The 13,932-nt window shown below is 45.5% G+C and overlaps 1 protein-coding gene across 1 annotated transcript in view; it reads right to left on the bottom strand.

The window, feature by feature from the left end:
* Positions 1-1,222: 1,222 nt before the first annotated feature.
* Positions 1,223-13,932, bottom strand: part of LOC311124635 (receptor expression-enhancing protein 3-like) — a 58,243-nt gene continuing 45,533 nt past the window's right edge. The window contains exons 6-8 of the mRNA XM_084198748.1: positions 12,907-13,066; positions 6,608-6,744; positions 1,223-2,236 (exon numbers count right to left, since the gene is read on the bottom strand). Of these exons, the coding sequence (XP_084054874.1) occupies positions 2,162-2,236; positions 6,608-6,744; positions 12,907-13,066 (372 nt within the window). The 3' untranslated portion in view covers positions 1,223-2,161. The remainder of the gene's footprint in view (positions 2,237-6,607; positions 6,745-12,906; positions 13,067-13,932) is intronic.

Raw genomic sequence — 13,932 nt, 5'->3', positions numbered from 1 at the left:
CTGGACCAGTCTCTCCTGACAGATCAGACTGTCTCTGGACCAGTCTCTCTATAGATCAGACTGTCTCTGGACCAGTCTCTCCTGATTGATCAGACTGTCAGACTGTCTCTGGACCAGTCTCTCCTGATTGATCAGACTGTCTCTGGACCAGTCTCTCTATAGATCAGACTGTCTCTGGACCAGTCTCTCCTGATAGATCAGACTGTCTCTGGACCTGTCTCTCCTGATTGATCAGACTGTCTCTCCTATAGATCAGGCCGGAAGGGTTTCCTTATGTGATTGTGGTCTGACCTTAGAATGTCTGTCATCATTCACGGTCATGACTGCATTGTTGGGAAACATTTTGTAAGTATATAATCGGCGCATTTGACAAATTACATTTGATGACTAGAATTCCAATCAGAGGAATCCCTATCAGCTATTGTTGATTGGTAGTAATGTATTATATTCTACTTGTTGCCATTGTTTTATTGAAAATCACATGACACGATCAAAGTTGAATTACTCTGCAAACTTTATTCAGACTTTTTTGCATAATTTATTTACAGCACCCCTTTCATACACTCCCACACGAACCAGACCCACATAACTGGTTTAGTAAATAAAGCTTTGGTATTAATAGGTTTCATCATGTGGTTAAAGCTTCCCAGAGCGCAGCAGGGAACATTCTAAAACTGAGATGACATCAAAGCATTACAAAAGGTCATAGGTTTGGAAGAATGTGCAAAAGGTTGGTTATAAAAAAAAAAAACTTTGTTCCAAAGCTAACAGGAAATGCAGTCATTCAAACTGGACAGGCAAGTTACGGTCAACACAAACAAACATACCTCAACATTGGGTGCATCCCAAATGGCACCCTATATAGTGCACTACTTTAGACCAGAGCCCATAGGGTAGTGCACTGTATAAGGGAATAGGGTGCCATTTGGGACAGCCTATAAGACACGATCCTCCGTTCCCGTTCTCTCTCCTTATTGGTTTGTTCCTCCTGAAGGAATAAGGGACACTTTTGGTCGGCTGTTATCTTGTAAGAATCTTTTCAAGTGTGCCAGAATTATCACTATTATAATTATAATGTATTCTACAATTTAAATTTTCTAAACTCAAAATACAACGTCTGCAAGGCAGCATATGACAAAATAAAGCTAAACTAAATATATAACCCGCCCCCAAAAAATTAAGAATTGCAACAGTAGAAATACTAAAAGTCCACATCAGCGCCTAAAAACAACTATTTTATTCCAGAAACTAAGACCCATGCAACAAAAACACTTCTAACTAAAGACAGAGAAAACCTTAAGATTATTTCTATACAGCTGGCGCTGTATGACACTTTAAATACACACACAGTAAGAATAATGAAATAAATATGAGTTGATATATGGTTCATTAAAAAGACGGATGCTCCCATCAGGAAGAGAAGAATAGACCCAGGACAGTTTAAAAACATCTGGAGAACAGTTCCTCAGCACCGTTCTCCAGAGAATGACGGAGAACAGTTCCTCAGCACCGTTCTCCAGAGAATGACGGAGAACAGTTCCTCAGCACCGTTCTCCAGAGAATGACGGAGAACAGTTCCTCAGCACCGTTCTCCAGAGAATGACGGAGAACAGTTCCTCAGCACCGTTCTCCAGAGAATGACGGAGAACAGTTCCTCAGCACCGTTCTCCAGAGAATGACGGAGAACAGTTCCTCAGCACCGTTCTCCAGAGAATGACGGAGAACAGTTTCTCAGCACCGTTCTCCAGAGAATGACGGAGAACAGTTCCTCAGCACCGTTCTCCAGAGAATGACGGAGAACAGTTTCTCAGCACCGTTCTCCAGAGAATGACGGAGAACAGTTTCTCAGCACCGTTCTCCAGAGAATGACGGAGAACAGTTCCTCAGCACCGTTCTCCAGAGAATGACGGAGAACAGTTCCTCAGCACCGTTCTCCAGAGAATGACTGCGTACTGTCAGCAGCCAGGCACTGACGGATGTTGGAGTTGTCAATAGATCTTCCTGAAGTGTTGACTGATTTTGTGATCCGTCCCAAAAGCCTATTCCCTTTAGAATACACTACCTTTGGGCCAGGGCCCAGACTGCTCTGGTCAACAGTAGTGCACTATATAAGGAAAAGGGTGGTGTTTGGGCCACATCCATGCTTCTCCTGGAGTGTTCATTACATTGCAGTGTAGGTCGCAGGACTCAGACCCTGCCTTCGTTTCCCTTTGATCTTCAGAGATCCATAACGGGCCTGTTGGAAAGAACACATTGGTTATTATTAGAAAACAAAACCACCCTCATTAGACTGGTCCAACTCTGACCTCGTTAATATACTACAACAAGCATCACAGACCCTTTCAAAAAGACTGAAGACGCTTTCATATACTGCAGACCAGTGGTCACCAACCTTTTCTCTGTCTAGATCCCTTTCATATACTGCAGACCAGTGGTCACCAACCTTTTCTCTGTCTAGATCCCTTTCATATACTGCAGACCAGTGGTCACCAACCTTTTCTCTGTCTAGATCCCTTTCATATACTGCAGACCAGTGGTCACCAACCTTTTCTCTGTCTAGATCCCTTTCATATACTGCAGACCAGTGGTCACCAACCTTTTCTCTGTCTAGATCCCTTTCATATACTGCAGACCAGTGGTCACCAACCTTTTCTCTGTCTAGATCCCTTTCATATACTGCAGACCAGTGGTCACCAACCTTTTCTCTGTCTAGATCCCTTTCAGTCACAAAGCAAGCAGAGGTCTGCCACTCAGGTTTTTAAAAACATGACTTAAATGTAACATGAACCTAATAAAACCAGTACTGTAGGAATGAGGTTCATGCAGTAGGCCTAATACATTATCACAGCATATTGGCTATATGCCTGGCCTGACAATATAGTTATTCTCAGACCATATTATATTTCACAACTTGAGCTTTGATAACAAAACAGATCAGTTGGTGTATTACTTGCGAGGCACAGTTGAGAATAAATTGAAATAATTCGCTTGTTTATTTTACTGGACTGATGGTACCTGCATCTGATGGTCATGGTGCTTTCAAGACAACTGGGAACTGACAAGAAAACGAGGTCAGATCATGACGTCATGATCTTTACGTTGGAAAGTCGGAGCTCTAGAAAGATGCCTGAGTTGGATGACTGTTCAAAACGATTTTTCCCAGTCGGATCTAGTTTCTCTCTGGGTTCCCAGTTGTCTTGAAGGTAGGGCTATAGACACACTTGGCTCGACATTCATTGCAGCTGCAGTCGAATGGAAGTAGGGAGAAGCCTGTTTGATGTTTTTTAACAGTGCTGAATAAAAACAAACATGAACTCAGTCATAAAAACAGCAGCTCTTTGCTGTATTCTTTGAGTCTCACTCTGGTTTTGAAATCTCATGTAGGCTAGTATCAAACTTTGCTGGAAGCTGTAGGCACGGTGATGTGAGCTATCCGATTGGCCAGCGCAGTAGCCACACTCGATTTAGCTACAGATCTCCTGGTCTGCTGGGTAGGCGGACTTAAGACTTCTCAGAGAAATGAAAAAGGTTGAAAGTGGGAACACTTCGCATACCTGGTTCACAGGGCTTCTGAACCAAGGTCACCTACCGCCAACAGGGCTTCTGAACCAAGTTCACCTACCGCCAACAGGGCTTCTGAATCAAGGTCACCTACCGCCAACAGGGCTTCTGAACCAAGGTCACCTACCGCCAACAGGGCTTCTGAATCAAGGTCACCTACCGCCAACAGGGCTTCTGAACCAAGGTCACCTACCGCCAACAGGGCTTCTGAACCAAGTTCACCTACCGCCAACAGGGCTTCTGAATCAAGGTCACCTACCGCCAACAGGGCTTCTGAATCAAGGTCACCTACCGCCAACAGGGCTTCTGAACCAAGTTCACCTACCGCCAACAGGGCTTCTGAACCAAGTTCACCTACCGCCAACAGGGCTTCTGAACCAAGTTCACCTACCGCCAACAGGGCTTCTGAACCAAGTTCACCTACCGCCAACAGGGCTTCTGAACCAAGTTCACCTACCGCCAACAGGGCTTCTGAATCAAGGTCACCTACCGCCAACAGGGCTTCTGAATCAAGGTCACCTACCGCCAACAGGGCTTCTGAATCAAGGTCACCTACCGCCAACAGGGCTTCTGAATCAAGGTCACCTACCGCCAACAGGGTTTCTGAATCAAGGTCACCTACCGCCAACAGGGCTTCTGAACCAAGGTCACCTACCGCCAACAGGGCTTCTGAATCAAGGTCACCTACCGCCAACAGGGCTTCTGAATCAAGGTCACCTACCGCCAACAGGGCTTCTGAATCAAGGTCACCTACCGCCAACAGGGCTTCTGAATCAAGGTCACCTACGGCCAACAGCACAACACCAATAATAAGAAAAGGAGCGTACGTCTTCATCGTTGGGTTTTCTACAGAAATGTTTGGTGATGGACCGGTTGGTGACCACTGCATTAGAGACCTAGTATTTATCCATATCAGAACCAGAGGAGAGTAGCCGCAGACGCACATCTTTACGGGCTTTAGAGTGTGTTATATTCAGACTTACATCTTTACAGGCTTCAGAGTGTGTTATATTCAGACTTACATCTTTACAGGCTTCAGAGTGTGTTATATTCAGACTTACATCTTTACAGGCTTCAGAGTGTGTTATATTCAGACTTACATCTTTACAGGCTTTAGAGTGTGTTATATTCAGACTTACATCTTTACAGGCTTCAGAGTGTGTTATATTCAGACTTACATCTTTACAGGCTTTAGAGTGTGTTATATTCAGACTTACATCTTTACAGGCTTCAGAGTGTGTTATATTCAGACTTACATCTTTACAGGCTTTAGAGTGTGTTATATTCAGACTTACATCTTTACAGGCTTCAGAGTGTGTTATATTCAGACTTACATCTTTACAGGCATTAGAGTGTGTTATATTCAGACTTACATCTTTACAGGCTTCAGAGTGTGTTATATTCAGACTTACATCTTTACAGGCTTTAGAGTGTGTTATATTCAGACTTACATCTTTACAGGCATTAGAGTGTGTTATATTCAGACTTACATCTTTACGGGCTTTAGAGTGTGTTATATTCAGACTTACATCTTTACGGGCTTTAGAGTGTGTTATATTCAGACTTACATCTTTACAGGCATTAGAGTGTGTTATATTCAGACTTACATCCTTGCGGGCTTCAGTGTGTTATATTCAGACTTACATCTTTACAGGCTTCAGAGTGTGTTATATTCAGACTTACATATTTACAGGCATTAGAGTGTGTTATATTCAGACTTACATCTTTGCGGGCTTTAGAGTGTGTTATATTCAGACTTACATCTTTACAGGCTTTAGAGTGTGTTATATTCAGACTTACATCTTTACAGGCTTCAGAGTGTGTTATATTCAGACTTACATCTTTACAGGCTTCAGAGTGTGTTATATTCAGACTTACATCTTTACAGGCATTAGAGTGTGTTATATTCAGACTTACATCTTTGCGGGCTTTAGAGTGTGTTATATTCAGACTTACATCTTTACAGGCTTTAGAGTGTGTTATATTCAGACTTACATCTTTACAGGCTTCAGAGTGTGTTATATTCAGACTTACATCTTTACAGGCTTTAGAGTGTGCTATATTCAGACTTACATCTTTACAGGCTTTAGAGTGTGCTATATTCAGACTTACATCTTTACAGGCTTCAGAGTGTGTTATATTCAGACTTACATCTTTACGGGCTTTAGAGTGTGTTATATTCAGACTTACATCCTTGCGGGCTTCAGTGTGTTATATTCAGACTTACATCTTTACAGGCTTCAGAGTGTGTTATATTCAGACTTACATCTTTACAGGCTTCAGAGTGTGTTATATTCAGACTTACATCTTTACAGGCATTAGAGTGTGTTATATTCAGACTTACATCTTTGCGGGCTTTAGAGTGTGTTATATTCAGACTTACATCTTTACAGGCTTCAGAGTGTGTTATATTCAGACTTACATCTTTACGGGCTTTAGAGTGTGTTATATTCAGACTTACATCTTTGCGGGCTTTAGAGTGTGTTATATTCAGACTTACATCTTTGCGGGCTTTAGAGTGTGTTATATTCAGACTTACATCTTTACAGGCTTCAGAGTGTGTTATATTCAGACTTACATCTTTACAGGCTTCAGAGTGTGTTATATTCAGACTTACATCTTTACAGGCTTCAGAGTGTGTTATATTCAGACTTACATCTTTACGGGCTTTAGAGTGTGTTATATTCAGACTTAGATCTTTACAGGCTTCAGAGTGTGTTATATTCAGACTTACATCTTTACAGGCTTTAGAGTGTGTTATATTCAGACTTACATGTTTACAGGCTTTAGAGTGTGTTATATTCAGACTTACATCTTTACAGGCTTCAGAGTGTGTTATATTCAGACTTACATCTTTACAGGCTTCAGAGTGTGTTATATTCAGACTTACATCTTTACAGGCTTTAGAGTGTGTTATATTCAGACTTACATCTTTACAGGCTTCAGAGTGTGTTATATTCAGACTTACATCTTTACGGGCTTTAGAGTGTGTTATATTCAGACTTACATCTTTACAGGCTTTAGAGTGTGTTATATTCAGACTTACATCTTTGCGGGCTTTAGAGCGCATGATCTTGACACTCTGGGATCTCCTCAGACCTCTCTGGGTGACAGCCTCGTCCTCTGAGAAAAGTTGTTCCCCCTCCTCATCTGTCCTGTCCTCCTGCTCGTAGGCATAGTACTCTGGGGAGACATGTCCACATTAGTTAGGCATAGTACTCTGGGGAGACATGTCCACATTAGTTAGGCATAGTACTCTGGGGAGACATGTCCACATTAGTTAGGCATAGTACTCTGGGGAGACATGTCCACATTAGTTAGGCATAGTACTCTGGGGAGACATGTCCATATTAGTTAGGCATAGTACTCTGGGGAGACATGTCCACATTAGTTAGGCATAGTACTCTGGGGAGACATGTCCATATTAGTTAGGCATAGTACTCTGGGGAGACATGTCCACATTAGTTAGGCATAGTACTCTGGGGAGACATGTCCACATTAGTTAGGCATAGTACTCTGGGGAGACATGTCCACATTAGTTAGGCATAGTACTCTGGGGAGACATGTCCATATTAGTTAGGCATAGTACTCTGGGGAGACATGTCCACATTAGTTAGGCATAGTACTCTGGGGAGACATGTCCACATTAGTTAGGCATAGTACTCTGGGGAGACATGTCCACATTAGTTAGGCATAGTACTCTGGGGAGACATGTCCATATTAGTTAGGCATAGTACTCTGGGGAGACATGTCCACATTAGTTAGGCATAGTACTCTGGGGAGACATGTCCACATTAGTTAGGCATAGTACAACTGAACCAGAAGCATGTTAACTTGGTCTTCTGAGCTGACTCCTAGGTCCTTATGGTAGAAGTGCTGTGTCAAAAGGGGACTGACTGACTGCTGTGTTGGAGAGAGACAGGCCACCTGGAGACAAAGCCCCTCACTGGGGCTTGATTCCACAGCTAAGGCCACACAACAACCAATGGTGTCATCCACTGACAGATTCTTATAACATACACTACATGACCAACAGTATGTAGATACTGCAGGCCATTCAGGTTCTTCCACACTGACCTCCACAAACCATTCCTGTATGGACCTCACTTTGTGCACGGGGGCGTTGTCATGCTGAAACAGGAAAGGGCCTTCCCCAAACTGTTGCCACAAAGTTGAAAGCACAGAATCGTCTATAATGTAATTGTATGCTGTTGCATTAAGATTTCCCTTCACTGGAACTAAAGGGCCTAGCCCAAACCATGAAAAACAGCCCCAGACCATTATTCCTCCTCCACCAAACTTTACAGTTGGCACTATGCATTGGGGCAGGAAGCGTTCTCCTGGCATCTGTCAAACCCAGATTCGTCCATCGGACTGCCAGATGGTGAAGCATGATTCATCACTCCAGAGAACGCGTTTCCACTGCTCCAGAGTCCAATGGCGGCGAGCTTTACACCACTCCAGCTGACGCTTGGCATTGCGCATGGTGATGTTAGGCTTGTATGCGGCTGCTCGGCCATGGAAACCCACTTCATGAAGCGCAGATGAATCCTATAACGGTGCCATGTTGAAAGTCACTGAGCTCTTCAGTAAGGCCATTCAACTGCCAGTGTTTGTCTATGGAGATTGCATGGCGGTGTGCTCGATTTTATACACCTGTCAGCAACGGGTGTGGCTGAAGTAGCCGAATCCACTAATTTGAAGGGGTGTCCACATACTTTTGTATATATAGTGTATGTTGTGGTTAGCTGATACTTAAAAACACCTTCCCAGGCATTGTAAGATCTTGCAGGCGTCAGCAACATCTACGCTCTGGAACGCGGACTGGGTCTCTCTTGTCACAGAGGACATGTGACCAGTCATGTGACCAGCCATGTGACCAGCAGCTCTCAGCTCTCTGAGTGGGGGGGTCTGTGCTGCGGTGTGTGGTGTCAGAGCCACAGTGGGCTGGGGGAGGGAAGGGGGGAGGGAGGGAGTGTGGAACAGCTGCTGCCCCATGCCCTGCTGGTCTCAGGCTGATGGACACCAAGAGAGAACCCCCACCACCATAACCACTGCTAACTAACTGGGGCTATTCTGTTCTGTAATATCATCACTGTGCTATAAACACTACTAGCTGACTGGGGCAATTCTGTTCTGTGCTGTGAGTCACGACAGCTGCCATTCTCCCAGCCTCCACCAGGGGGCAGCAGTAACACAGCTGCCATTCTACCAGCCTCCACCAGGGGGCAGCAGTAACAGTGACATTCTACCAGCCTCCACCAGGGGGCAGCAGTAACATTCTCCCAGCCTCCACCAGGGGGCAGCAGTAACAGACTCCTCTATACCTCCTCTCCTTTGTTCCTGTAGCTGCAGCTCGTCACATCTGCTCTCCATTCTAGAAATATGACTGTTTCCTCAGGATCTGGAGCCACTATTAAATCTACAAGGCTATTTATACTTGTTTTAGGGTTTAAACTTTCTGCAACCTATGAGATATGTTTTTTATGCTAGCCTTCACACAGTCCAAGGCAAACTGGTATGTGTCATATGAAGCTATTGAGACCTATTGGTTGACAGTTGTTTTAGAAATACATCTAATTCTCCACATAAAGGATCATTTTCGTAGTATGAGAAGTGAGGAGCACATTCCATTCATTCCACCAATTATCTATATCCCTTATTAGAATCTTTAATATCCTGTATCTGTCTTCTACAATACCTCTGACTGGTCACAGCTGAGCTAGCTGGCAGCACGTGATGCCAGCCCAGCCCAGCCCAGCCCAGCCCAGCCCAGCCCAGCCCAGCCCAGAACAGAACCAACCAACCCCTCCCTGTACTGAGCCCGTCAGCCTGAGGAGAACAGAACCAACCAACCAACCCCTCCCTGTACTGAGCCCGTCAGCCTGAGGAGAACAGAACCAACCAACCCCTCCCAGCACTGAGCCTGTCAGCCTGAGGAGAACAGAACCAACCAACCCCTCCCTGCACTGAGCCCGTCAGCCTGAGGAGAACAGAACCAACCAACCAACCCCTCCCAGCACTGAGCCTGTCAGCCTGAGGAGAACAGAACCAACCAACCCCTCCCTGTACTGAGCCTGAGGAGAACAGAAGCAACCAACCCCTCCCTGCACTGAGCCTGTCAGCCTGAGGAGAACAGAACCAACCAACCCCTCCCCTCCCTGTACTGAGCCCGTCAGCCTGAGGAGAACAGAACCAACCCCTCCCCTCCCTGAGCCCGTCAGCCTGAGGAGAACAGAACCAACCAACCCCTCCCCTCCCTGTACTGAGCCCGTCAGCCTGAGGAGAACAATAGAACAGACCCAACCATGTATGTGTTGCGTCCTAAATAGCACCCTATTCCCTTTCCAGTGCACTAGTTTTGACCAGGGCCCAGAGGGAAGCCCATAGGACTCTGGCCAAAAGTAGTACACTATTTAGGGGATAGGATGCAATTTGGGATGCACACATTGGCTTCCTCCACTGACCACATCCTCTTTAAAAACAGCACAGGAAAACATATCCTGGATGAAGACCTAAAGGGTAAAGAACTAAAGGGTTTGAGGTGGTTTCTTCTTCAACTAAAAACTACAATTAACATGTCACTTAATCAGTTGACATTGACATCATTCCCTGGGGTTCTTTCTGCTCCCTCCTATAAAGCGCTTGGCATCTGAAAGCAGCCCTTTATGACGGCTTCATTCCAGACGAGATGAAATGACCTGGATGCTAGTGGAATGACCAACACGGAGCGGAGGGAGGACAGGCATTATCAGAGAGACGAGAGAGAGAGCAGAGAGCATCAGGTATTCTTCTCAGAGCCTGTCGATCACAGAGAGCATCAGGTATTCTTCTCAGAGCCTGTCCATCACAGAGAGCATCAGGTATTCTTCTCAGAGCCTGTCCATCACAGAGAGCATCAGGTATTCTTCTCAGAGCCTGTCCATCACAGAGAGCATCAGGTATTCTTCTCAGAGCCTGTCGATCACAGAGAGATGTGGGTTTCATCTTCAGACGGCACGAAGCTGCGCCACTCCTTTAATGTAACAGAGCGAAGGGCTGAGAATAGAGACAAGGGGTGCAACCCAAATGGCAGCCTATTCCCTATATAGTGCACTGGTCACACTACATAGGAGTGCACTGGTCACAGTACATAGGAGTGCACTGGTCACACTACATAGGAGTGCACTGGTCACACTACATAGGAGTGCACTGGTCACACTACATAGGAGTGCACTGGTCACACTACATAGGAGTGCACTGGTCACACTACATAGGAGTGCACTGGTCACACTACATAGGAGTGCACTGGTCACACTACATAGGAGTGCACTGGTCACACTACATAGGAGTGCACTGGTCACACTACATAGGAGTGCACTGGTCACACTACATAGGGAACAGGGTGCAGAATGTAACCAAGAACACATCTGTGCCTTCAGCTGGTCAGCAGGTCCAGTGTGTAATGTGACGGCCTTCAGATGGTCAGCAGGTCCAGTGTGTAATGTGACGGCCTTCAGATGGTCAGCAGGTCCAGTGTGTAATGTGACGGCCTTCAGATGGTCAGCAGGTCCAGTGTGTATTGTGATGTCCTTCAGATGGTCAGCAGGTCCAGTGTGTAATGTGACGGCCTTCAGATGGTCAGCAGGTCCAGTGTGTATTGTGATGTCCTTCAGATGGTCAGCAGGTCCAGTGTGTAATGTGATGGCCTTCAGCTGGTCAGCAGGTCCAGTGTGTATTGTGATGGCCTTCAGCTGGTCAGCAGGTCCAGTGTGTAATGTGATGGCCTTCAGCTGGTCAGCAGGTCCAGTGTGTAATGTGACGGCCTTCAGCTGGTCAGCAGGTCCAGTGTGTAATGTGATGGCCTTCAGCTGGTCAGCAGGTCCAGTGTGTAATGTGACGGCCTTCAGATGGTCAGCAGGTCCAGTGTGTAATGTGATGGCCTTCAGCTGGTCATTATCCTGACTAAAATGATAATGTTGCATTCTTTCCAGTAGAAGTTAAACTATACTGGACAAAAATATAACACACATGTAAAGTGTTGGTCCCATGTTTCATGAGCTGAAATAAAACTTCTGCACAAACTGTCAGAAACCGTCTCAGGGAAGCTCATTCTGCGTGCTCGTCGTCCTCACCAGGGTCTTGACCTGACTGCAGTTCAGCGTCGTAACAGACTGGGGTAATGGTATGGGCAGGCATAAGCTACGGACACCAACACAATAGCATTTTAATCGATGGCAATTTGAATGCACAGAGATACCATGACGAGATCCTGAGGCCCATTGTCGTGCCATTCATCCGCCCCCATCACCTCATGTTTCAGCATGATAATGCACGGTCCCATGACGCAAGGACCTTTACACAATTCTTGGAAGCTGGAAAATGTCCCAGTTCTTCCATGGCCTGCATACTCAGACAGGTCACCCATTAAGCATGTTTGGGATGCTCTGGGGAAAATACAATACATCACCGAGTACCACTCTTCATATTTTCAAGCATTGTGGTGGCTGCGTCATGTTATGGGTATGCTTGTCATCGGCAAGGACTAGGGAGTTTTTCAAAAATAGGAATGGAGCTAAGCACAGGCAAAATCCTAGAGGAAAACCTGGTCCAGGCTGCTTTCCACCAGACATTGGGATACATATTCACCTTTCAGCAGGACAATAACCTAAAACACAAGGCCAAATCTACACTGGAGTTGCTCACCAAGAACACAGTGAATGTTCCTGAGTGGACGAGTTACAGTTTTGACTTAAATCTACTTGAAAATCTATGGCAAGACCTGAAAATGGTTGTCTAGCAATGATCAACAACCAATTTGACAGAGCTTGAAGAATTTAGAAAATAATAAAATGGGCAGATATTGTACAATCCAGGTGTGGAAAGCTCTTAGACTTACCCAGAAACACTCACAGCTGTAGTCGCTGCCAAAGGTGATTCTAACATGTATTGACTCAGGGGTGTGAATACTTATGTAAAATGTTATATTTCAGTATTTCATTTGTAAAAAAAATTGCTAAAAAATGTCTACAAACATTGACTTTGTCACTATGGGTATTGTGTGTAGATGGGAGAGGAACAAGTGAAGGGGTATGAATACTTTCTGAAGGCACTGGACCAGCATCCCAAATGGCACCCTATACCCTATAGAGTGCACTGCTTTTGACCAGGGCTCACAGGGAATAGGGTGAGCCAACCCATGTTGCTCAACACAGCTACAGCTATAGAGGATGTTTGAGGAAGGTGGAGACAGGAGTCTTACCGTGTCGTAACTGGATCCCCTTTGGATCAATGATTACCAGACAAGTGGAAGGTACTAGGGGAAGGGTTAATGTAAGGTGTGTGTGTGTGTGGACCACGTCATACCTGTTCTGTCGGTAGCGTCTGCGGTGAGAGCCCTCCTGCTCACGGCAGGGTTGCCGGCATGGGCTGTATAGATCTGATTGGCTGCTGCGTCGTCGAGGGGTATCTGGGTCAGGTCATGCATACTGAAGCTTCTCAGCTTCTCTGTGATGGCCCCCTGGCCCTACACACAGACAGAGACAGAGACAGAGACACACACACACACACACACACACACACACACACACAGTTAGTGTCATCACTCGGACAACACTGGCATCTAAAACGCCTCCCAACTCTCCACGTGACATCATGGCTCCAGTATCTTACTGTGCTCTGACACATACAGTAACATGCTGATGGAGTATATCTGTTTCTGGAAAACTACTACATAAGATCCATTTTCAGGAATCTATTTGCAGTGTTTTCAAACCGCTTATGATAATGCAGAACCTTTTCCATAACAAAACTGAGGAACAGACAGGATGTGTACTACCATGGAGGGAACATTAGTGGTTAAATGATGTGTGTACAGCACAGCTTGACAACAGAAAACACCAAACGCCATAAAACTAAGAAAGTGAATCTGTGAATGATCTGAGGACTTTCTCCTCCATGCTGCAGTATAATAACTGTCATTATTACCTCAGAGGGCTGGCGTTAGTAGTGCTGGGTTCCTACAGACAGACAGCATGTCACACAGTATTGGTGGAAAGACAGATCAACACCACCGGTAGGACACAGTCAGGAGGACAGAGAGAGATCAACACCCACGTTAGGACACAGTCAGGAGGACAGGAAGACAGAGAGAGAGAGAGAGAGAGAGAGAGAGATCAACACCAACGTTAGGACACAGTCAGGAGGACAGGAAGACAGAGAGAGAGAGAGAGAGAGAGAGAGAGAGAGAGAGAGAGAGAGAGAGAGAGAGAGAGAGAGAGAGAGAGAGAGAGAGAGAGAGAGAGAGATCAACACCAACGTTAGGACACAGTCAGGAGGACAGGAAGACAGAGAGAGATCAACACCAACATTAAGACACAGTCAGGAGGACAG

The sequence above is a fragment of the Coregonus lavaretus genome, assembly GCF_964263955.1.
Source record: "Coregonus lavaretus genome assembly, contig: HAP1_SCAFFOLD_451, whole genome shotgun sequence".
NCBI classification, from domain to species: domain Eukaryota; kingdom Metazoa; phylum Chordata; class Actinopteri; order Salmoniformes; family Salmonidae; genus Coregonus; species Coregonus lavaretus.
Note: the sequence above shows the minus strand (reverse complement) of the source record. Positions and strands in the feature narration are given on the sequence as shown.